This window comes from Somniosus microcephalus, chromosome 15 (assembly GCF_052327205.1).
Source record: "Somniosus microcephalus isolate GS21.2 chromosome 15, FLI_Smic_1.0, whole genome shotgun sequence".
NCBI classification, from domain to species: Eukaryota; Metazoa; Chordata; class Chondrichthyes; order Squaliformes; family Somniosidae; genus Somniosus; species Somniosus microcephalus.
Genome location: NC_141001.1, coordinates 27133805 through 27156475, shown reverse-complemented (window position 1 = coordinate 27156475; position 22671 = coordinate 27133805). Strand labels below are relative to the sequence as shown.

At 45.6% G+C, this 22671-nt stretch overlaps 1 protein-coding gene and 1 long non-coding RNA gene across 4 annotated transcripts in view; one reads left to right on the top strand and one right to left on the bottom strand.

The window, feature by feature from the left end:
* Positions 1–4072: 4072 nt before the first annotated feature.
* Positions 4073–22671, top strand: part of arhgap1 (Rho GTPase activating protein 1) — a 61737-nt gene continuing 43138 nt past the window's right edge. Inside the window, exons 1-3 of one of the 3 annotated variants that reach the window (XM_086007578.1) lie at positions 4073–4175; positions 15133–15288; positions 20866–20964. In XM_086007578.1, coding sequence (XP_085863704.1) covers positions 15147–15288; positions 20866–20964 — 241 coding nt within the window. In that variant the 5' untranslated portion in view covers positions 4073–4175; positions 15133–15146. The other 2 variants (XM_086007581.1, XM_086007579.1) reach the window with 2 other exon arrangements.
* LOC147106598 (uncharacterized) lies at positions 11447–15137 on the bottom strand. The gene is made up of 2 exons (XR_015080958.1): positions 13440–15137; positions 11447–11839 (listed from the first exon to the last, which is right to left on the bottom strand). It is a non-coding gene; the product is annotated as an uncharacterized LOC147106598 (long non-coding RNA).

Sequence of the window (22671 nt, the reverse complement as noted above, 5' to 3'; positions counted from 1 at the left end):
CTGTTTCGTGCTTTTATATTCTATTTCATATTGAGTCGCCCCTAGAAACAGGGACCATCTTTGTAACCGCTGTGCAGTCATTACTAGCACGCCCTTCTTAGGATTAAAGATGGAGACAAGTGGTTGGTGGTCAGTCAGCAAGGTGAACTTCTGCCCATGCAGATAATGGTTGAATTTTTTTACTCCCCATACTAGGCTGAGGGCCTCCCTGTCAATCTGGGCGTAGTTGCGCTCGGCTGAGGTTAGTGACCGAGACGCAAAGGCTACTGGCCTCTCCAACCCATCTGGGAATTTGTGCGACAGCACCGCTCCAATGCCGTAGGGTGATGCATCACATGCCAAACGAATTGGTAGTGCTGGGTTGAAATGGGCCAACACCTCTTTTGATGTGATCAATTCTTTACACTTCTGGAAAGCTCGTCTACGTTCGTCATCCCACTTCTATGGTACCCTTGTTTGCAGTAGGGTGTTCAGCGGGTGTAATACCGTAGACAAATTTGGTAAGAACTTGTGGTAATAGTTTACCAGCCCGAGGAACAACCTCAGTTGTGACACATTTTCCGGTGCTGGAGCCTTGACTACTGCCTCAATCTTGTCAGGGGACTTATGTAACCCCTCTTCATCGATGACGTGGCCGCAATACGAGATCTGTTTCTGGAAAAACTCGCACTTGTGGCGATTAGCTCGTAGCCCATATTCCTTTAATCTGGCGAGCACCTTCTCCAAGTTAGCGAGGTGATCACCGTCATTTTCGCCCGTGACCAAGATGTCATCCAAATAACACTGGGTCCCTGGAAACCCTTGCAGGACCTGATCCATCGCCCTTTGCCAGATAGCCAGAGCCGAGGCTACTCCAAACACCAGCCGGTTGTATTGATAGAGACCTTTATAGGTGTTGATCGTAAGGTTATGTTTAGAAGCCTCTTCTACCTCCATTTGCAAGTACGCCTGGGCTAGATCAATTTTGGTGAAGCGTTTACCACCAGATAGCGAGGCGAAAATATCCTCAATTCGTGGAAGCGGATATTACACCGTGTGAAGGACTGGGTTCACTGTCACCTTAAAATCCCCACAGATGCGGACCTTCTTTGATTCCCCAGGCATATTACTCAACGACCTCTTCATTACAGGAACGATGGGTGTAGCCCACTCGCTCCAGTCCACTTTGGACAGTGCTCCTGAACGTTCCAACCCTTCCAGCTCTGCTTCAACCGCTGGTCTGATCGCATAAAACACTGGTCTGGCCTTCAGAAACTTTGGGCTTGCATTATCCTCTATTTTAATTGTTGCTGTTATTCCTTTTAGTGTTCCTAGTCCCTCCTGGAACACTTCTTTTGCATCAGTTAGCATTTTTGACAGTCGTCCAGGTGTGACGTCGTCATCCTTTTTGGCCTCCACCTTCAGTGCCTGTATGGAATGCCAATCTAAATGTATCTTCTGGATCCATTCACGTCCTAGCAGTGGTGGTCCTCCATTTGGCAATACATATATATCCATTTTAGGTATTTCCTGACCTTTATATGTCACTTTCACCCTTATTTTTCCTTTGGGGTAGACTTTTTGCCCCGTATACGTCTTCAAGACAATCTCTGTAGCTTTCAAGGGTATGTGTGAAAATAGCCGCTTGTAGTCTCTTTGATTTATGACTGTTAGAGCTGACCCTGTGTCCAATTCCATTTCCACTTGGACTCCGTCTATCTTGAGTGTAACCCAGATAGTCTGGTGATCCTCCATTTCGGTTACATTATGTAGTTTCAGACAACCCAGCTCCTTGCTTCCGGAGTCTGTGTCACTTTTCTGTTTGTCTGAACCACTGTCCATCACCTGGTGTACCTTTTTGTACTTCTCCTGTGGAGATTTCTTACTGTTGGTTTTCTTCCCAGACCTGCAGACTCTTGCTATGTGTCCTGCTTTCCCACACTGTCTGCACACTTGGTCCTTGAACCAACAATCTTTCTGGTCATGTGTTGTTCTGCCGCAGCGATAGCACTTCCCTGTTCCATAGGTCATTTTGTTGGTGCCATATTCTTGCGGTCTCCGTTGTATCTCTGCAGCGCCCCTTGCGGCTGCTTCGTGTGATACTGCCATACTGAAAGCTTTGTCCAGCGTAAGGTCCTTTTCTGATAGAAGCCGTTTCTGGGTTCCTTCACTTTGTATCCCACACACAAACTTGTCCCTTAACGTGTCTGCTAGTCCCGCTCCAAACTGGCAGTATTTCGATAGCTTGCGCAGTTCCGTTAGGTACTCAGCATTGCTTTCGTCTTTGTGTTGGTTCCTTTTATGGAACTTAAATCGTTCTGCTATCAGCAGCGGTGTGGGGTTTAAGTGGTCCTGTAGGATTTCTACTATGCTTTCAAAATTCTTGTTTACCGGCTTCTCTGGGGTTATTAGATTTCGCAGTAACCCATAAGTTTTTGCACCCATGGAATTTAACAGAACCAGTGCTTTATTAGCATCTGGCACTTCATTCGCCCTGCAGTACACCTCAATACGTTCCACATATGTCGCCCAATCTTCGACTTCATTGTCGAACGTAGAGATACTGCCACTCTTCGGCACCCTTGGGTGTGTGTTAACTATCACAAATGGCGCCTCCCGCGCTTCCCCTTCTTCTCCGCTGGCACAAAATGGCGTCTCCCGCGCTTTCCTTCCTTCCCGCGCTCGCCCTTCTTCTTCGTTGCGGCTTCTAAAAATGGCATCTCCTGCGCCCTTCCTTCTTCTCCGCGGCTCAAAGGCGCCTCCCGCGCTCTCCCTCCTTCTCTGCGGCTCAATGGCGTCTCCCCTTGCTTCGCCCCGCGGACCCTAATCAGCCCGTGATCCCTGGCTGTGCTCTGCGCGTTCTTCTCTTGATATTTGTCGACGCCGCTCAGTCTAGAGCCCGGCTGTTTCTTACCCTCTCTCTCTCCGGTTTGCAGTATTTTCCCTCGACGCCGCTCGGTGATCAACCCCCAGCTGCGCCCTGCTCTCTTCACCCTCTTTTTTACCCCGTCGACGCTGCCCGGCTCTCTCTCTGTGCCGTCGGTCGGCTCCAGCCGCCGCTGCTCGGGAAGGGTCTGCTCTGGACCTGTCATCGGTCTCCTACTGCTCGTTGTGGCTGGGGAACCAAGCCCGGCTCGCCACAGCCTCCCCAGCGAAGTTGGATCTCTGCCTGACTGCTGGGTGGTTGCTCGCGGTCGACGCCCGTGTTCCTGGAGTCGACTATTTTTTTTTAATGTTGCAGGTAGATTCGCATCAACACTCGTCGCCACTGTTAGATCCGTGGTTCAGTGGATAAATAATTACACGGATGCTGTACATAAACAAATAACAGGTCTTTACTGGAGGAGGGTCATCTCTAGACTGGGGTACAGAGGCATGCGCACAGCTTATATACCGGTGTGCTCACTGCCGGTACTACAGTATACAGGGGCTGTAAAAAGTAGTTCTGACTTAAAGCACATACAGTACACCAACAGACAAAGGGAGGTCTCCAAGGGGAACTTAGGGAGATCTCTTTAGCGAGGAGGGTGGAGCTGACTCTTTGGAGCCAGTGTGATCTTTATTGATTTATTGTAACGAGGCCCCAATATCTCTGTGTGCTCCATGGGAATGCAGGGTGCTCTTTTGGTGCGATCAATAAACAAAAAACTGTAACTTAACAAAAATACATCAAATGAAACTTAAGAAATTAAATTAAAATTTGGTTTCCGGGGGTGATGATGCACTCCAGTCCCTGCTCAAATCTCTTAGCCTTCTCTGCTCTAAGGAGAACAATCGCAGCTTCTACCAGACCATGCACCTAACTGAAGTCCCTCATCCTTGGAAAGATTCTAGTGTGCAAAATATGCAAAGAATGGCCTGGTAATGAATTATGTGATAAGAAAGAGGAATTGTTTTATTTATTGATATAAAATGTTTAATAAACAATTGAATCCTCTAGTCGGGTCCCTGCTTTCGGGACCGACAGTAACGACAGAGGGATCGAAAATGAGATTTGTCGGCGATGCGGGACAGTAATGGCAGACGGACCGGAAATGGTGTTTGTCGAAGATGCGGGACAGTAATGGCAGAGGGACCGATGGGTTGGGGCGGAAGTGAGTTCCGGTTCCGGGGGCAGGGGCCGGAAGTGACTAGCAGATGTTTTCGGTCAGTTCCGGTTGGCGGTGCAATTATCAAAACAGCGAGAGCGGGAGGAGGTAAGAGGCCGAGGGCATCCGAGCCGAGTGGGAGAGTGGCGGCAGCTCCCGCAATCCAGGGGGCCGATCCGGGACCCCGGCCGGTGAATGGGAGGCGATCCGGGACCCCGGCCGGTGAATGGGGGGCGATCCGCGACCCCGGCCGGTGAATGGGGGCCGAACCGGGACCCCGGCCGGTGAATGGGGGCCGATCCGGGACCCTGGCCGGTGAATGGGGGTAGTGAGAGCAGGATGGGGGAGGCTCTGACCCGCGTCGGTGTCTTCAGTGACTGGATTGTGACTACCCCCCTCCCCCTCCCCGCTCGCGCCCCCCGCTCACCCCCCCTCCTCCCCGCTCACACCCCCCCCTCCTCCCCGCTCACACCCAATTCCCAATTCCCAATTCAAATCGCTTTATTGGCATGATAAGTTACATCTTATGTTGCCAAAGCATCAAAATACATTTATGGTTTAGCACATAAACGCAGTTCTATTCATACAGTGTATAAACAGGTATATCCCTGAGTGTATAAATATACATTTGAATTGTTTATATATATTCTTTTCTTAGTTTACTGGTTGTCCCTCTGTTCATGGCAAGCTGTAACATAGTGTGCCGCCAGTGTTACACAGCTTCTCTCCTCTCCCAGTAGGAATGGGAGTTTTTGGTTGTCATTCAGATTTCTGAAATCAGGGCATATTTGTGAGAATTTTTGGTAGAAATTCTCCCTGATGCCCTGATATTTTCCGCAGGCTGTGAGGAAGTGCATCTCTGTCTCCACTACTCCCTGACTGCAGTGAGAGCATATCCTGTCTTCTCTTGGCAGCCTGTGTCTGCCTTTTTCGATCGCTAGGCTATGTTCGCTAAGTCTGTACCTTGTCAAGGTTCTTCTCAGTTTGTTATCCTTTACCATGGTCAGGTAATCAGCTATGTCGTATTGTCTGTTTAGGGCCAAGTAGCAATTGAGTTTGCTTTGGGTTTTTGTTGTTTCTGCCCAATATGTCAGATATTTTTCCTTTTGCTTAGCGACGATTGTGTTGGGTCGAATTCTTTGTGTTACCCTGTCACTGTCCTGGGGCTGGTTACTGTTAGTATTGTTAGTAGTTACTTCACTGAGTCCCAGGACTAGTTGACTGAGGGTATTCTTCTTTATGGTCAGCTCTTGGCATTTCAGGGCGTCGTAGTGATAGCATTGGGGATTGCTCATTTGTAGGTGATTCCAAAATTTGGTGGCTCTTTTTTGGATAGTGATTATTAATGGATATTGGCCTAGTTCCGCCCTGCATGCATTGTTTACTGTTTTCCTTTGAGTCCGGAGGATACTTTTACAGAATTCTGCATGTAGGATCTCAATTGGGTGTTTGTCCCATTTTGCAAATTCTTGTTGAGTTAGCGGTCCCCATACCTCACTGCCATAGAGTGCAATTGGTTCAATTACTGATTTGAAAATTTTGAGCCAAATGCTAATTGGGATTTCTATTTGGATTGATTTTTTGATGGCATAGAAAGCCCTTCTTGCTTTCTCTTTCAGTTCATTCACAGCCAGTTTGAAGTTTCCCGTAGAACTGATTTTTAAGCCCAAGTATGTGTAGTTAGTGGTTTGTTCAATTTTGGTTGTTCCTACTGTGAAATTTATTTTGGGTCCCTGATGTTTGGATCTTTGCTGGAACACAAGGACTTTGGTTTTTTGGGGATTTATTGTCAGGGCCCAAGTCTGGCAGTACGACTCCAGCAGGTCCAGGTTCTGCTGTAGACCCTCTTTAGTTGGTGACAGCAGAACCAGGTCGTCTGCATAGAGGAGGAATTTAACCTTGGATTCATATAGGGTGAGGCCGGGTGCTGTAGATTGTTCAAGTAGTTTTGCCAATCCATTTATGTAAATATTAAAGAGTGTCGGTGAGATTGGCGAGCCCTGCGTCACCCCCCGCCCCTGTGGGAAGTATTTTGTTTGTTTGTCTCCAATTTTAACTGCACATTTGTTGTTTGTATACATTGATTTAATTACATCATATGTTTTCCCTCCTACCCCGCTTTCGATAAGTTTCAGGAATAAACCGTCATGCCAGATGGAGTCGAAAGCCTTCTGGAAATCTACAAAGCATGCGTAGATTTTGCTTTTGTTATGGTGAACGTGTTTGTCAATTAGGGTCTGTAGGGTGAAGATATGATCGGATGTTCTATAGTTTGGCAGGAATCCAATTTGGCTTTTACTCAAGACATTGTGCTCCTCAAGGAAGTTTATAAGTCTTTTGTTTATGATGCTACAGAATACCTTCCCCAGGTTACTGTTTACACAGATGTCTCGATAGTTGTTTGGGTCGATTTTGTCCCCACTTTTGTATATGGGCGTTATGAGTCCTTTGTTCCAGATATCAGGGAAATAACCGACACTCAGAACCAAGTTGAAGAGTTTTAGGATAGCCAGTTTCATTTTGTTGTCTGTGTATTTAATCATCTCGTTTAGTATGCCGTCTGTCCCGCAGGCTTTTCCTGGTCGCAGGTCCTTGAGTTTTTCAAGAAGTTCTTTTTCTGTTATTATGGCGTCCAGCGGGTTTGCTCACCCCCCCCCCCTCCTCCCCGCTCACACCCTCCCCCTCCTCCCCGCTCACGCTTCACACGGGCAGAACTGTGCGATGATGGGTAAATACTGTGCACCCAGTGCATTCCCACCAAGTGATTTGTACTCTTTGAATAAGATTATATCAAAACTTACTGTTTGCGTGATATTGAGGTCAAGCTGTTGACAGGAGCAGTTTCACATCCACTGTGGTGTTTGAAGAGACATTGACATGTGAGCTCAACCTCACCGCCACCTCTCTTGACCCCTGCACTGTCTTGCTGGTTGTTCGACATGAGCAGAAAATTGCCCCAGTTAAATATTGGGAAGACCGAAGCCATTGTTTTCAGTCCCCACCACAATCTCCGTTCCCTAGCCACTGACTCCATCCTTCTCCCCGGCAACTGAACCAGACTGCTTGGAATGTCCTATTTGACCCTGAGTTGAGCTTTCCACCCCATATTGGCTCCATCCCCCAGGCTGCCTACTTCCACCTCCTTAACATCGCCTGTCTCTGCCCCTGCCTCAGCTCATCTGCTGTTACCTCTAGACTCGACTATTCCAATGCTCTCCTGGCTAGCCAACTATCTTGCACTCTTCGTAAACTTGAGCTCATCCAAAACTCTGCTGCCCGTATCCTAACTCGCACCAAGTCCTGTTCACCCATCATCCCTGTGCTCGCTGACGTACATTGGCTCGTGGTCTGGCAACAGCTTGATTTTAAAGTTCTCATCCTTGTTTTCAAAGCCCCTCCTCCAGCTCCGCAACTCTCCGAGGAATCTGCGCCCCTCTAATTTTGGCCTCTTGCGCATCCCCGGTTTTAATCGCTCCACCATTGGCGGTTGAACCTTCAGCTGCCTCGGCCCCCAAGCTCTGAATTCCGTCCCTAAACCCCTCTGCCTCGCCCTCCTACTTTGACCAAGCTTTTGGTCACCTTTCCTAATATATCCTTATGTGGCTCAGTGTCGATTGTTGTTTGATTATGATCATGTGAAGCGCCTTGGTACGTTTATTACGTTATAGGCTCTATATACCTGCAAGTTGTTGTGGTTGCATAGCCATATATGAGAAGCATGTATGTAACAAAGTAATATTGCTATCTGATGATCAGTCTTGTTTTATATGGGCTGGACAATGCAGCCTGTTTTTACAAATTGTTAGTCTATCTGATATTGATCTCTCACCCGTGTTAGTTTCCAGCGAATTGGCTCTTGTATAATTTCAATATTTTTTGACAAGGGTGGAACTTGTCTGTGCACAAAGAGCTCGGCAGACTGCTCCCAGCCCTCAACAAATGCTGTTTACAGCTGGCTGGTGGGGGGGATGCAGTGGTCTGGTGTCCTCATTGCCTCTGTTTCCCCCCCCTCCCAACTTTCCATATTTCTTTTAGCTAACGTACCTGAGCTTTGCTGTGGTTTGTGGCATGCTGTGGTGTTGGCAACCATGCAAACCTACCCAAATCTAGGAAAAGCTGATGACTAGCATCAAAAAAAGTGAGATCTCCTCAAAAGCTGACGTATAACTGAAAAGAAAAAAAAAGCCCTGAATAAAGGCCAATGACCAAGGTCACTGCTTCAAGGCAAATTGAATAAGTTCAACTCCTTTTTTATTACATTAGATTTCAGGCCTTTTTTGTCAGTTGTTTTGGGATCAGTTTGTTTTTCCTGTGGAAACCGAAGCCCAATGTCCTCATGTATGACATATTCTCAGTAATTACACTGGAATGCAGCGGGACTTTAACTTGTCCTAACTTGAGCTACAGCGATACCATCGCTTGTTATAAATCACTGGAAAAAGTGACATTTTCCCAGAGATCGTTGTAGAAATTGTTGAATGGTGAAGTGACCTGTTGATGTAAAATCTTGATTTTTCTCTTCTTTTGGTGTGTTTTCCAGCACTTTGAACTGTACAGAGATTCAGCATTGAAGCCAAAAACTTTATTCTGGGGAATTTTTTTCCCCGTGCTAATTATTCTCCTCTTTCATCATTTTAATGCATTAAAGTCTTAAGTGAGCTTATTTGACAACAAATAGTGTAAAACAGCCATGCCCTAACCATAGTTTAACTCAATTTTAACTGAATTTGGATGAGCCCACACAATTTCAGACTACGTGACCACCTGTCAGGGTGATAAAAAAAAAAACCTCTGATTCACTGCATTCTTGTGCTTATCTCCTATTTTGGGGGAAATTTTACGGTAACCTCTTTATTTTGTTTTAAACAGCCCTTTCGTTATGTATCCAAAGATATAGAAATGTGGAATGGTGGCCTTTACCGTGGCGGGGAACCAGACAAATAAGTACTGAGAAAGGCAGATACTTAAGTGAAATGTTGATATCACCTTAAATGACAAATGTTTAATTCCAGAATGTCTTATTACAGTAATAATGTTAAACCTTGCAATCTGCAAAATACCATATTTTGGCTAATGGCTGCATACCCCCAATGGGTTTAATTGCATGTATGTCATAAATCGTATTACATAGAATGTACAGCATGGAAACAGGCCATTCGGCCCAACTGGTCCATGTTGGTGATTATGCTCCACACGAGCCTCCTCCCACCCCCTTCATCTAATCCTATCAACATATCCTATTCCTTTCCCCATCGCGTGTTTACCTAGCTTCCTCTTTAATACATCTGCTATTCGCCGCAACTACTACTTGTGGGAGCGAGTTCTGCATTCTAACCACTCTCTGGGTAAAGAATTACTCATGAATTTCCTATTGGATTTATTAGCGACGACCTTATATTTATGGCCCCTAATTTTGGTCTCCCTCCACAAGTGGAAACCTCTTCTCTGTCTCCCCTTTCATAATCTTAAAGACCTCTATCAGGTCACCCCTCAGCCTTCCCTTTCCTAGAGAAAAGAGCCCCAGCCTGCTCAGTCTTTCCTGATAGGTATAACCTCTCAGCTCTGGTATCATCCTTGTAAATCTTTTTTGAACTTTTTCTAGTGCCCTATATCCTTTTTATCATATGGATCAGTTAAACTGTATCTTGCCAAATGTGTATTCTGCTATAGTTCTGACTCACACCTGTACTAAATTAGAAGGAGGTCTGTTCCAGACATCCCCCAGTAGTGGCATTGTTGACTGATACGGAGCAGCTTGTGCTCTGGATAATCCCAGCCTCCTGGCTGCAACAGATCCAAAAATATACCATGGTAATTTTTTCCAAGGAATACAAAATATACCCTTTCCAAAATAATGCTAGACAAGATTGACCCAGCGACGACGAAGGTTCTGCGATATACTTCTAAGTCAGGATGGTGTGTGACTTGGAGGGGAACTTGGAGGGGGTGGTGTTCCCATGCGCCTGCTGCCCTTGTCCTTCTAGGTGGAAGAGGTCGCGGGTTTGGGAGGTGCTGCCAAAGAAGCCTTGGCAAGTTACTGCAGTGCATCTTGTGGATGGTACACACTGCAGCCACGGTACGCTGGTGGTGGAGGGAGTGAATGTTTAAGGTGATAGATGGGGTGCCAATCAAGTGGGCTGCTTTGTCCTGGATGGTGTTGAGCTTCTTGAGTGTTGTTGGAGCTGCACTCATCCAGGCAAGTGGAGAGTATTCCATCACACTCCTGACTTGTGCCTTGCAGATGGTGGAAAGGCTTTGGGGAGTCAGGAGGTGGGACACTCGCCGCAGAATACCTAGCCTCTGTCCTGCTCTTGTTGCCACAGTATTTATGTGGCTGGTCCAGTTAAGTTTCTGGTCAATAGTGACTCCCAGGATGTTGTTGATGGGGGATTCGGCGATGGTACTTCTGTTGAATGTCAAGGGGAGGTGGTTAGATTCTTGCTTGTTGGAGATAGTCATTGGCTGGCACTTCTGTGGCACGAATGTTACCTGCCACTTATCAGTCCAAGCCTGAACGTCGCCCAGGAATTTTTGCATGCAGGCATGGACTGCTTCATTATCTGAGGAGTTGTGAATGGCACTGAACACTGCAGTCATCAGCGAACATTCCCATTTCTGACCTTATGTTGGAGGTCATTGATGAAGCAGCTGAAGATGGCTGGGACTAGGACACTGCCCTGAGGAACTCCTGCTGCGATGTCCTGGGGCTGTGATGATTGACCTTCAACCACCACAACCATCTTCCTTTGTGTTAGGTATGACTCCAGCCAGTGGAGCATTTTCCCCCCGATTCCCATTGACTTCAGTTTTACTTGAGCTCTTTGATGCCACACTCGGTCAAATGCTGCCTTGATGTCAAGGGCAGTCACTCTCACTTCACCTCTGGAATTCAGCTCCTTTGTTCATGTTTGGACCAAGGCTGTAATGAGGTCGGGAGCTGAGTGGTCTTGGTGGAACCCAAACTAGGCATCAGTGAGCAGGTTATTGGTGAGTAAGTGCTGCTTGATAGCACTGTCGATGACACCTTCCATCATTTTGCTGATGATTGAGTGTAGACTGATGGGGCAGTAATTGGCTGTGTAGGATTTTTCTTGCTTTTTGTGAACAGGACATACCTGGTCAGTTTTCCACATTGCCGGATAGATGCCAGTGTTGTAGCTGTACTGGAACAGCTACAACAGTGGCATCTTTGAAGTGTAGCCACTGTTGTAGGAAATGTGGCAGCTAATTTGCACACAGCAAGGCCCCATAAACAGCAATAACCGGATAATCTGTTGTAGTGATGTTGATTGAGCGACGATGTAAGCCCCCAAAGTGCGGACCAAGTGATATACAAAGTCGATGTCACTGGCTTGTTGAAAGAAAGACAGACCCAATAATTGAAGTCAAAACGGTTTATTCAGGCCTGGGGAGAAAATTTCTTGTGTCCCTACACAAGACTCAAACGCCAACGAACCTCTCGAAGTCCACACAGTTATACAGAAATTAAGGCCCTGCCTTAGGGGCGGGGATAAGCTTATCCGCATATACAGAGTTATAGCTAAATTGTAATTATAAAACCGTGACAGTTCATCTTCTTGCCGACCCCAATTCCCACATTTCGTTATCAGTTGGTCCCGTCACCTCTTGTGACTGTGGGCCTCATCTTAATTACTTTACAACCATCCATTTGCCTGTAGTCCGATGGTTTGGTTTGTTAAGTGTTTTCTTAAGCTATCAGTCCTTGTTAAAGTGGGCAAACCGCAGACTTTCTGTCTCGCTTCGGGTCATTTCTGCAAAGCAAAATACACTTTAGTTAACTCTACTATATTTTGAAGAATGGAACCCTGTTGTGAATTACAATAAACAGACTCTTAGGTGCATATGTGTCTCCCCGCTTGACCGAACACACACATCTTCCTAAATCTTTCCATGAGTTGTTTTTGCAGTTTAATCTCTCAGCATTTGAAGTCACTTAATCATGTTTAAAACTCAGCTGGGTTCATGCAATGTACAGACCTCTATTGTTCAACTCAGAGTATGAATTAACCCATTATCTCCACCTTGTACACTGGTGCTGCAATTGAATCCTGGTTTGTCTTGCCCTGTTATACCCAATTTTTAATATCTTACTTCAAGCGATAAATATGGGGCAGGACACCGGGAAAGAACTCCTCTGCTCTTTTTCAAACTAGTGGGTTCTTTTATGTCTGCCTGAGGGGGCAGACGGGGCCTCGGTTTAACATTTCATCCGACGGTGCAGAACTCCCACAGCACTACACTGGAGTCTCAGCCTAGATTTGTGCTCAAGTCTGGAGTGGGATTTGAACCCACAATCTTCTGACTCGGGCAAGATTATAGTTTTCACTGTTTAAAGGCCAAGCTGCAAGTAATATTTAAAGTTGAATAGTACCTCTACCTTATAGCCTATCAGCTTTGTGTTTCCTAGTTAATATTCATATCTTGACCTTTACTTTCTCCTTTGGGCAAGTTCCTTGATATCAGCTGTTGGACACTTCAGTTAACTTGAAACTCTAACTTTAGAATTTTTGTCTTAAACGTGTATTCCTCACCACCTCATACACGCCCAAGGATCAGATCAGAATACATGCAGTATGTTGGAACATCAGTCATTTCCTGTATCTTGGTATATACATATTGGCTGTGATTTCCCCCTTTCTACTGCTTCACTAGCTGTGATTCACTGGTGTAACTCACATAACTCTCTACCACTGTTCCCTGTGTTCCCAAAAAATAGTGTTCCTGGTTCTGGAAGTATTTGAACAATTCTGAAATTGGTGAAGTTTCAACATCTTGCAAGTAGTGCGGGGAAGGGCCAGAATCGCTGGCGGCTCGCTCAGAAAACATATGGTTGGCAACCAAGCGTTTGCGGTGAGATCCAGAACTGAGGCCCTGTCACGTTGAAGCAAGGTGCAGTTGATGTGCAACCTGTGGCTTTGCACAGGCATAAAATATAGCTTGGACCCAAACAATCAACTTTAACCCATTGCTGCCTGCACAAAGTTTGCACGCACAAGAATCCCTGGTAACTCTTCTGACAGGTTGTCTGTTTAACAAAAATGTTGTCTACGTCCCCAGAATGACAATTGTGGGAATGTTGAACCGGAGCTGCTTCGGAGATGAAGTCACTGTGTCAGAGCCTTGTCGGCAGCAAAGTCCCAGGTCTGTTAGCTGATCGCAGCCAGGGTGCTACAGATAGCCACTGTGTGCTGAGTTCAGGAATGGAAAATTGATCGGGGTCCCCACTGCCAATCGCCAACCAGTGCACCCTGCTGGAAGGGTGGGTATGTGGACACTGCCATGCCTGTGATGTCTACAGTTGAATAGCCTTCTGCCACTTGCTGTCATACTTTGCATATGAACAATGGTTACCTGTGCATGGTTGTGATGCCGTCTCAGTAAGGGAGTCAGCACTTTTTCGGGCAAGCAAAGTTATGTGCAGTGGATCATGAAGATTTCTGAATAGTGTGCATAGCAGTCTGCATCTCCGATGCCCACCCCTGTTTGACTTTACTGCTTCCTACAGCCACACTGTTTCTCCGCATCCGTTTGTGTTCAAGATAGATCCTCCCTCACAGACATGCTCATGATTCTGATGTATACATTCTTATTCCTGTGTGGAAATGATGGGCATGCAAAATTTCAGTTCAAGGAATGTTGCACTACAGCATGCATTTAAACAAAAAGTTGCTACAGGAAACTCTTTGGTATACGGCACCAACGTGTTGCCGGTTGATCAAAATTTCCGGATGACGGAGAGGGTTATCTACCGAGGCTATTTTTTAAACAGAAAAATAAAAAAATCAAGAAATGTGCAGTATACAGTAATTGGGTACACACCTACAGAATGTTGTGTTAAATGGATGGTGGAAGATGCTTGATTAAGTACAGTACTGCCAGTTGAGGTTAATGCAATGCAATGACTACCAGCAGCGTGGGAGACACACAGTACCCCTGTAAAATGGCGGATCAGAAGAGACTACCGGCAGTGCGGGAGAGTCCGACTCCTGTTACAGGGGTATTGAGGTGTTCCGACTTCCGACAGCGCCAAGAAGCCGAGTAGTGGCAGTTTGGAGAACTACCTCCACTGACTAACTCGGCCACCGCGGGAGACTTGGACTCGGCAACATTGACGGTTATTGAGGTGGTGTTTTCGGAGTGAGAATTTTGCTGGTTAATAGAGAATTCTGGATATTTAGGTGCCGTTTAAATGAGAGTTTCCTGTATAATAAACCTATTGTTTTGGAAGCTGCACAAATGTGACGACTTTAACCTTGGAGTCCAGTCCTCGGCCCAAAACCCAAATAATGTTCACAGTTCCACCTGGAATTCACGGTTTTTATTATTTACAGAATTTAATGTTACTACAGGAAACTTTTTTTAAATCCGGGACCGGCATGGTGCTGGTTTATCAAAAAGTCCGGATTACAGAGAGGTATAGTAAAAGTGATGAGAGCCCCGTACACGACCACAGATCCAGGCGTCCCTGTTGCATGGCAACAGGTGCAGGAACCCCGGTTATACGGCCACAGATCCAGGAACGGCCACTAATATGAAGTAAAACTTACCTGAACCTACTCCTGAATTTTGCCGGTTAACAGATTTCCGGTTATTTAGGTGCTGGTAAATCGAGAGTTTCCTGTACTTCCCTCGTCCAAGGCCCGATTTGGTCACTTTCGTGTCGCCTGAAGGTTACAACTCTTGCTGGGATGTGATTGCATGGATGTTGCCAGTACCTCAAGTGCTCATTATGTACAATTCTGGAAAGTAAATGTTCGCAGACTGTGGGGATGGAGAGGGGCATCACAGCTGAGTCTGTGCCCACTCGTGCACTTTCCAGCAGAGGGTCACTTGTTAGTAATCAAGAAAGGGAATTCAGGGTCCGTTGTAATTTGTCTCTAACCTCCAGGCAAGGGAAGTCCGTTTCCATCTTAACTCTAGTTATTAGAAAACTGGTTGACCTAAAGTATGGAAACGACTTGACACAGGACAAAACTTCTGCTTTTGCCAGAACTGGTCTACTTTTAACATCATTTTTGTAAATATTCTTTACAAATTTGTTTAGGTGAAATATCAGCTATGGCAACAACTGATCTGTTGGTGGATTTACAAGATGACCTGGTGTCAGATGATACTTCCAATGCACTTGGACAACTCAAGCTCTCTCCACTGGATGAGAAGACCTGGCCTGCAGAAAGTGATGGTGACTTAACAAAGTCAGGTGGGTGTCGACTGTGATGGGGTTTCTGCTAAGGAGCAGAGTCCGTGCAGAATCTCTAAATACTGAACTCTTATTCTACATAAATACTGAGCTCTAACTACCATAGAATTGCCAGAGCTGTCATCTCTTGGAGTCTGCATGAGCCATTCACAACTGACCTCAAGACATGAGGGAAGTCTCCAGCTGGCCATTCCTCCCCACACCTATGTCACAGCCCAGCTTGTCCACGCACCGCAGACATCCCCAAACCTGTTGCCCTGACCCCTCATTTCCCAAGCCATCGTCCCCATGCCCAGCCTTCCTAGACCCACAATCTAACATCAACCTCTGCCAAGATGCAGCACCCCCACCCGTGGGACTGTACTCGAGCAAGAGTCAGTACCTTCAACAGAAGAGATAAAACTGGGCAGAAAAATAACCTGAGAAAGCTGCGGGGGGGCGGGGGGGCGTTCAGGGCAAATTAGAAAAGCTAAGTTGCTGCTTGGAGAACAACAGTACTGTGGAGGGGCGAAGAGAAGAAACTTCCACTGCAAAGTATTTTTGCTCTTCCCAGTCAGCCCGCCCTCCCCCTGCCCATCCCAACATTCTATCCTGAAGGTGCAACTCCTGCTGGGTATGGTTTGATGGGTGCTAATGAATGTTGGCATACCAGTTGATCATAAAGTGGATCAAATTAAATCAAAGGAAATGTATACAGGTTATATAATAGGGAGCGATGAAGTGCAGTATATTAATATTTTCAACAGTCAGACATAGCAATTATCAAACGTCCAACTGTTAGAGTTTCGGAGCAATTATTTGCAATTTCCAAAGTCTCTTCGAAGATTTCTACGCAATTTAACTGGCATTTAACCCTAGTTTTTAATAAATCCACACCCAAGACCTCTTATTAAGGATCTTGCAGTAGGTATGTTCCCTAATGTGGATTCCTTTTGATTGATTCAGCATTTGCACTCATTTAACCTAGGGGTCAGGGCTGACCAAATGGTATTTATCTAAATTGAAAAATCCAAATGTTTATTTTAATTTAGCCTTTAATTCTGTCCTCCCAAATTACCTTGCTTTCTATTGTTGTAGAGGCTGTATTTCATCTCCCATTCTAGCTTTTTTGATGCATTTCTCACTTCCCTACTGTACGCTTGGCACAGAAACATAGAAGATAGGAGCAGGAGTAGGCCATTCGGCCCCTTGAGCCTGTTCCACCATTTAATAAAATCATGGCTGATCATCCAAATTCAGTACCCTGTCCCTGCTTTCTCCCCATATCACTTGATCCCTTTCGCCTCAAGAAATATATCTAACTCCTTGCGTAGTGCAGAGAGACCTGGGTGTTCTTGTGCACCAGTCGCTGAAGGTAAGCATGCAGGTGCAGCAGGCGGTTAAGAAGGCAAATGGTATGTTGGCCTTCGTAGCAAGAGGGTTCGAGTACAGGAACAAGGATGTCTTGCTGCAGTTGTACAGGGCCTAGGTGAGACCGCACCTTGAGTATTGTGTGCAGTTTTGGTCGCCTTATCTGAGGAAGGATGTTCTTGCCATGAAAGGAGTGCAGTGAAGATTCACCAGGCTGATACCTGGGATGGCAGGAATGACGTATGAGGAGAGATTGTGTCGATTGGGCTTGTACTCACTGGAGTTTAGAAGATTGAGAGGGGATCTCATCGAAACCTATAAAATTCTGTCAGGCCTGGACAGACTAGATGCAGGAAGGATGTTCCCAATGGCCGGGGAGTCCAGAACTAGGGGCCATAGTCTAAGGATAAGGGGTAAACCATTTAGGACTGAGATGAGGAGGAATTTCTTCACCCAGAGTGGTGAACCTGTGGAATTCTCTGCCACAGAGGGCGGTGGAGGCCAGTTCATTAAATATATTCAAGAAGGAGTTGGATATATTTCTTACGGCTAAAGGGATCAAGGGATATGCGGAGAAGGCAGGGACAGGGTACTGAATTTGGATGATCAGCCATGATCTCATTGAATGGTGGAGCAGGCTCGAGGGGCCGAATGGCCTACTCCTGCTCCTATCTTCTGTGTTTCTATGAATATATTTAATAAGTTGGCCTCAACTGCCTTCTGTGGTAGAGAATGCCACAGGTTCACCACTCTCTGGGTGAAGAAATTCCTCCTCATCTCTGTCCTAAATGGCTTACCCCTTATCCTTAGACGGTGACCCCTGGTTCTGGACTCCCCCGCCATTGGGAACATCCTTCCTGCATCTAGTCTGTAGTCCTGTTAGAATTTTATAAGTTTCAGTGAGATCCCCTCTCATTCTTCTAAACTCCAGCGAATATAAGCCTAATTGACCCAATCTCTCTTCATATGTCATTCCTGCCATCCCAGGTATCAGTCTGGTGAATCTTTGCTGCACTCCCTCCATGGCAAGAACATCCTTCCTCAGATAAGGCGACCAAAACTGCACACAATACTCAAGGTGTGGTCTCACCAAGGCCCTGTACAACTGCAGCAAGGCATCCTTGCTCCTGTACTCGAATCCTCTCGCTACGAAGGCCAACATGCCATTTGCCTTCTTAACCGCCTGCTGCACCTGCATGCTTACCTTCAGTGACTGGTGCACAAGGACACCCAGGTCTTGTTGCACTTCCCCTTCTCCCAATCTATTGCCATTCAGATAATCTGCCTTCCTGTTTTTGCCACCAAAGTGGATAACCTCGCATTTATCCACATTATACTGCATCTGCCCAATCGCCCAACCTGTCCAAATCATACTGGCGTTTCTCTGCATCCTCCTCACAGCACACACGCCCACCCAGCTTTGTGTCGTCTGCAAACGTGGAGGTATTACATCTAGTTCCCTCGCCTAGATCATGAATATATATTGTGAATAGCTTGGGCCCTAGCACCGATCCCGGCGGTACCCCACTAGCATTTGGGCTAGAGGAGCAGAGAGGCAGATTTTGCCTTTTGTGACATCACCAGCATGTATCCATCCCCGATTGGCTCCTCAGACTGTCAGTCAGTCTGGGTGACCAATCCCATAGTGACAAGTCCCTAAGCTACCACCCACCAGCAATAGAATGCCACTTGACTGTGTATTTTGCAGCTTATTGTGCAAACTTATCTTCCCAAATAAGAGGGAACGAGGTAAGAAAAGTCATTTAAACTAATTTAAGAGTGGCTTGTGAGAGCCCAATAACAGAATTAAAATTTTAGGTTTGTAAATAAAACAATATTAAGGCCTCTGAAGATCAGTTGTTTTGAGGAAGCAACCCAGAAGTGAATTTGATTGCGACCATGAAGGCACACAAGACCATCTATTTCAGCCTTCCTGGGCAAGGTAAGTCGCACGATTGCGTGGGACTCAAACTGTGGTTTAATTAAAATAACAGTAAAACTGGAGCTCCTCTTGACTCCTTAATGGGTTAAGGGCACAGTGCAGGATAGCACTGAGGCATGCAGGTCAAAAACAAGTCCCAGGGTCAAGTTAATTGATCTCAGCCAGGCAGTAAGTTGCAGTAATCCAATTGGTCTGAGAATGCTGGAGCAAAGATGGGAGAAAAGTATCCAGGGTTCCTCATCCTTGCCTCCTGGAGAGTACCCATACATGTATGCCAGATGAGAGCAGGATTGGGTTCAGCTGCACTCCATGGCCAAATAGCCTGCCAACCTCTACTATCTGGGCTCAAGACATGAAGAGTAGTTACCACGGCACATTATTGAAGGCTGCAAGCACCCGGAGGCCAGAAGAGTTGTCATCTGGAGGAATAAAAAAAAGATTGAGTTACTTGCTGCCCTGATATTTGCACTCTATATGAACAAGGACAGGAAAAGACCAAATGGAACATCTACCGTGTCTCATCCAGACACAGTGCAGCCTACATGCAACGTCGGTCACACACTCCCAAGGTATGCAGTCTCCTGGGAGAGGCGAAAAGAAAAGATGGGGAAATAAAACTTTAGTTTAGGAAAAGGCTCTGGGAAATTCCCCTCTGACCCATGAAGGCAATCGAGCAAGCTCCAGGAGACTGCAGTGAGTGATGTGACTAATTACAGCTAGCCTTTCGTAACTTTCTAAAACTTGAGATGTCTTCCACACTCGGGAACTAAAAACGAACCTGTGTTACTAACCTCTCATTTCTGATGAACTTTCAAACCTCGATGTGATCAGTCTTCAGGAGGAAAACAATCTTCTACCGGGCACAGATTTGAATTACAGTACTGAGGTTTGACTCTTTGTTTTCTGCTTGTATTTAAGATACTAGCAGATCTCCTATGATATTGCTCATGAGTCTGAGGTTAAGCTGTTGCAAGGAGTGGGGTCTTGCAATGATGTGTAAATGAGGGAGGAGTGCACATCGGCAATGGAAGAATTTGGTAGCAAGTTTGTAAGAGTCCTATAGAGTGATTACAGCAAATGTTTTTCATTCCTTGAAAATAAATAGTGTTTTGCAAACCCACAGCAGATTATTGCATCTGCCTTTTTTTCGGTTTATAAGGGAATTTGTAAACAACCATTTGTAGAATCATACAGCACAGAAGGAGGCCATTTGGCCCATCGAGTCTGCCAGCTCATTGAAAGAGCCCACTCCACTCCCCTGCTCTTTTTCTGTAGCCCTCCTTTACACATTTTCACAAAGATTGTTTTATGTATCTGTGATTCATAAATCTTTGAACAATGGTTGTTTCCAAATTCTCAACATAAAAAGGCAGGTGTTGTGATCATCCTTCTGTGTGTATCTATCTCTGTGTCTCCTACCTTTTTTTGAAATAAAAATAAGCAATTGAAAATAGTACCCCTATCAAACTATACCTCAAGTTATAAAGTTCATATTCCAGTTTATTTTGAAGTCATTTGGGCAAAACCAATAATTACAGTACTGTCATAGGCTGAGGAAAGACACGAGTTTTTGAACTTGAGAATCATACTGATTGATGCTGGGAGATTGTCCGCACTGCACTTGCTCAGGAATAGGGGCAAGTATTGTCCTTTCTCAGCTGACCGCCTGATGGCGCTGTGAAGAACATGAATTTCAACTCCAGGTGTTTGAGGGGCTGAGGCCTCTGAATAAAAACAATAACAACTTGTATTTATATACCGTATTTTTAAAATAGAAATTTCAGTTCCTGCGTAAAATTGCTTAAAGAATTTAAAAAAAAAATGAGTTTGCTTCAGTTTCTCCATTTTATAATTGGTAATTTTCCTCGCTGCTCACAGGTAGAGTCCTGATTTAGGAATATGAAATTTTCATATGCATGTGTGTAACGCCAAGGTATGACATGGGAAGGGTAGGCATTATGTGCAGTTATATATCATTTTCATATTCTAAAACCGTGCAGTTAGCACACATTTCCAGTCTGGCAAATTCACATTTCAAAGAAAAGGACATTTAAAAGAAACAACCCAAGGACCTCCAGGAACGCCCAATACAGATGTTTTCAGCTTCTGGATGAACTCGCCCTGTGTTTACTCATCTGGCACCTACCTACACTTTGCTCGATATAGAACATAGCACATCCTCCAATCCATCGTAAGAAAATATACATTTAAGTGGAGTGGAAAATTAAGCAGACAAAAAGCGATTAGCATGTATGAACCCTAAATATTCTCTCCATTTTAACTAGATAATGAGTGCTCACCTGAAATTGTTGATCCTCCCGCTAATTTGAAGTGGGATGACCCGTACTACGACATTGCAAGACGCCAAATTGTGGAGGTAGCAGGTGGGTGCTATAAAATAGTTCTGAACTGTAAATACCGTCAACTTGTTGATGCCTGGAATAGAAATACATGTGTACATCCTTATCTCCGGACTAGGAGGGGGACTAGGAGGAGGAATACTCCAACAGAAGCATTTTTGAAGTAACTCCTTGTGCCTGTTGCGTCTGTAGTATTAAAATGAAGCAATACTCTTTTCTGCGAGTGCCTCCTCCAGTGGTTTTTACCCATTGCAACATGGATTGTGGAAAAGACATTCTTAAAATGATCTCTCTTGCCTCTTTGGTGTCTTCTCTCTGAAAAGAGTCTCCTAACCAAGCTTTAGTTGTTTCCATAGCTTCACGTTCTTCCCCTTGGAGAAGAGTGTGAAGTAGTGGAAGGATTTGGAGCCTGAATAACAGTCGTGACAGGCTGCGACGTGAATGCTACTTCCATGGCGGTAACCATCTTTATATCGGTGGTTAGTCCTATATGGCGGAGGGCTTTATTGGCTCTCTCAACCCACACGATCAAGGGAGTGGGGCCCACCCAAATCCACCGAACGCGAGTATCTCGCTGGATGTCGCCCCAGAATTTCAGAGCTGGAGTGGGTTCCCCTCGCCGGGACTGTCTGGAGCAGGATTTGAACCCTTCTGACTCGGAGGCAGAAATACTGCCACTAAGCCAAAGGCTCACTCTACCAAGTTGTTGAGAAATCTACACTGGCAGAGTTTCTGTTTGCCTGATATTGTGTGCATATTGTCTCCCATAGGAGCACACCCACTTTTCACCATGTGATGAAGTGCAGGCTGAGCCTTGTTCAATGCGTGGTTCAGTGCGTTGGGCCTGATCGATGGTGCAAGAAGGCGGCTCTTCCCAGGCTGTTTTTGCACCACAAGAGCCACAAGGTACAAAGCGCTTCATATTTTTCAAAGTTCTGGGAACATTGCTTCTTTCATTGAGGAAGTGTTGCTGAACTGATCAGTAAATTGCTGAATTGTTTGTCGTGTCAGCCTCGCCGCATCCTGAATTTGTTTTGGGCTGGAGCCTCCTCTTCAGATTGATGTGTGTGTGGGGGGGAGAAAGTATTTTCAACTATTTACGAAGAATTACATGGAATGTACAGCACAGAAACAGACCATGTGGCCCAGCTGGTCCATGCTGGTGTTAATGCTCCACATGAGCCTTCTCCCCTATTTTATCTAACCCTATCAACATATCCTTCTATTCTTTTCTCCCTCATTTACTTATGCAGATTTCCCTTAAATGCATCTGAGCTATTTGCCTCACCTACTAGTGGTAGCGAGTTCCACATATTTGCTGACGGAGAGTTTTTTTTCCCCCACCTCCAAATAATTTTAAATTGTTCCTGTGCAGTGTTTCCTTCAAGCAAGCCAGGGCTGTTGGCTGCAGTGAGCTCTGTTAATGCCTCTTAAGGTGTAGTAGCAGCATCAGGAGGTGTTGCAGTACTGGAGAGGCGATGGGATATCTGTTGGGAGGGGTCGCAGCACATGGTTGGAGTCAGGATACTGTGACATGGAGGTGAGAGTCGGTTGTGCCCAAATAAGCACGTCTTTGCTTTTGAGACCTTTCGTAGATTAACCAAGGCAATAAGAAACCCTTGTGATGACATTTAAATGTGAGATAAAAAGGAAAACTACCGATTTATAGAGCTGCATATTTCTAGCATTTTCTGCTTTTATGTGATTTTTAACGGTCCTGTTTCCTGTGGG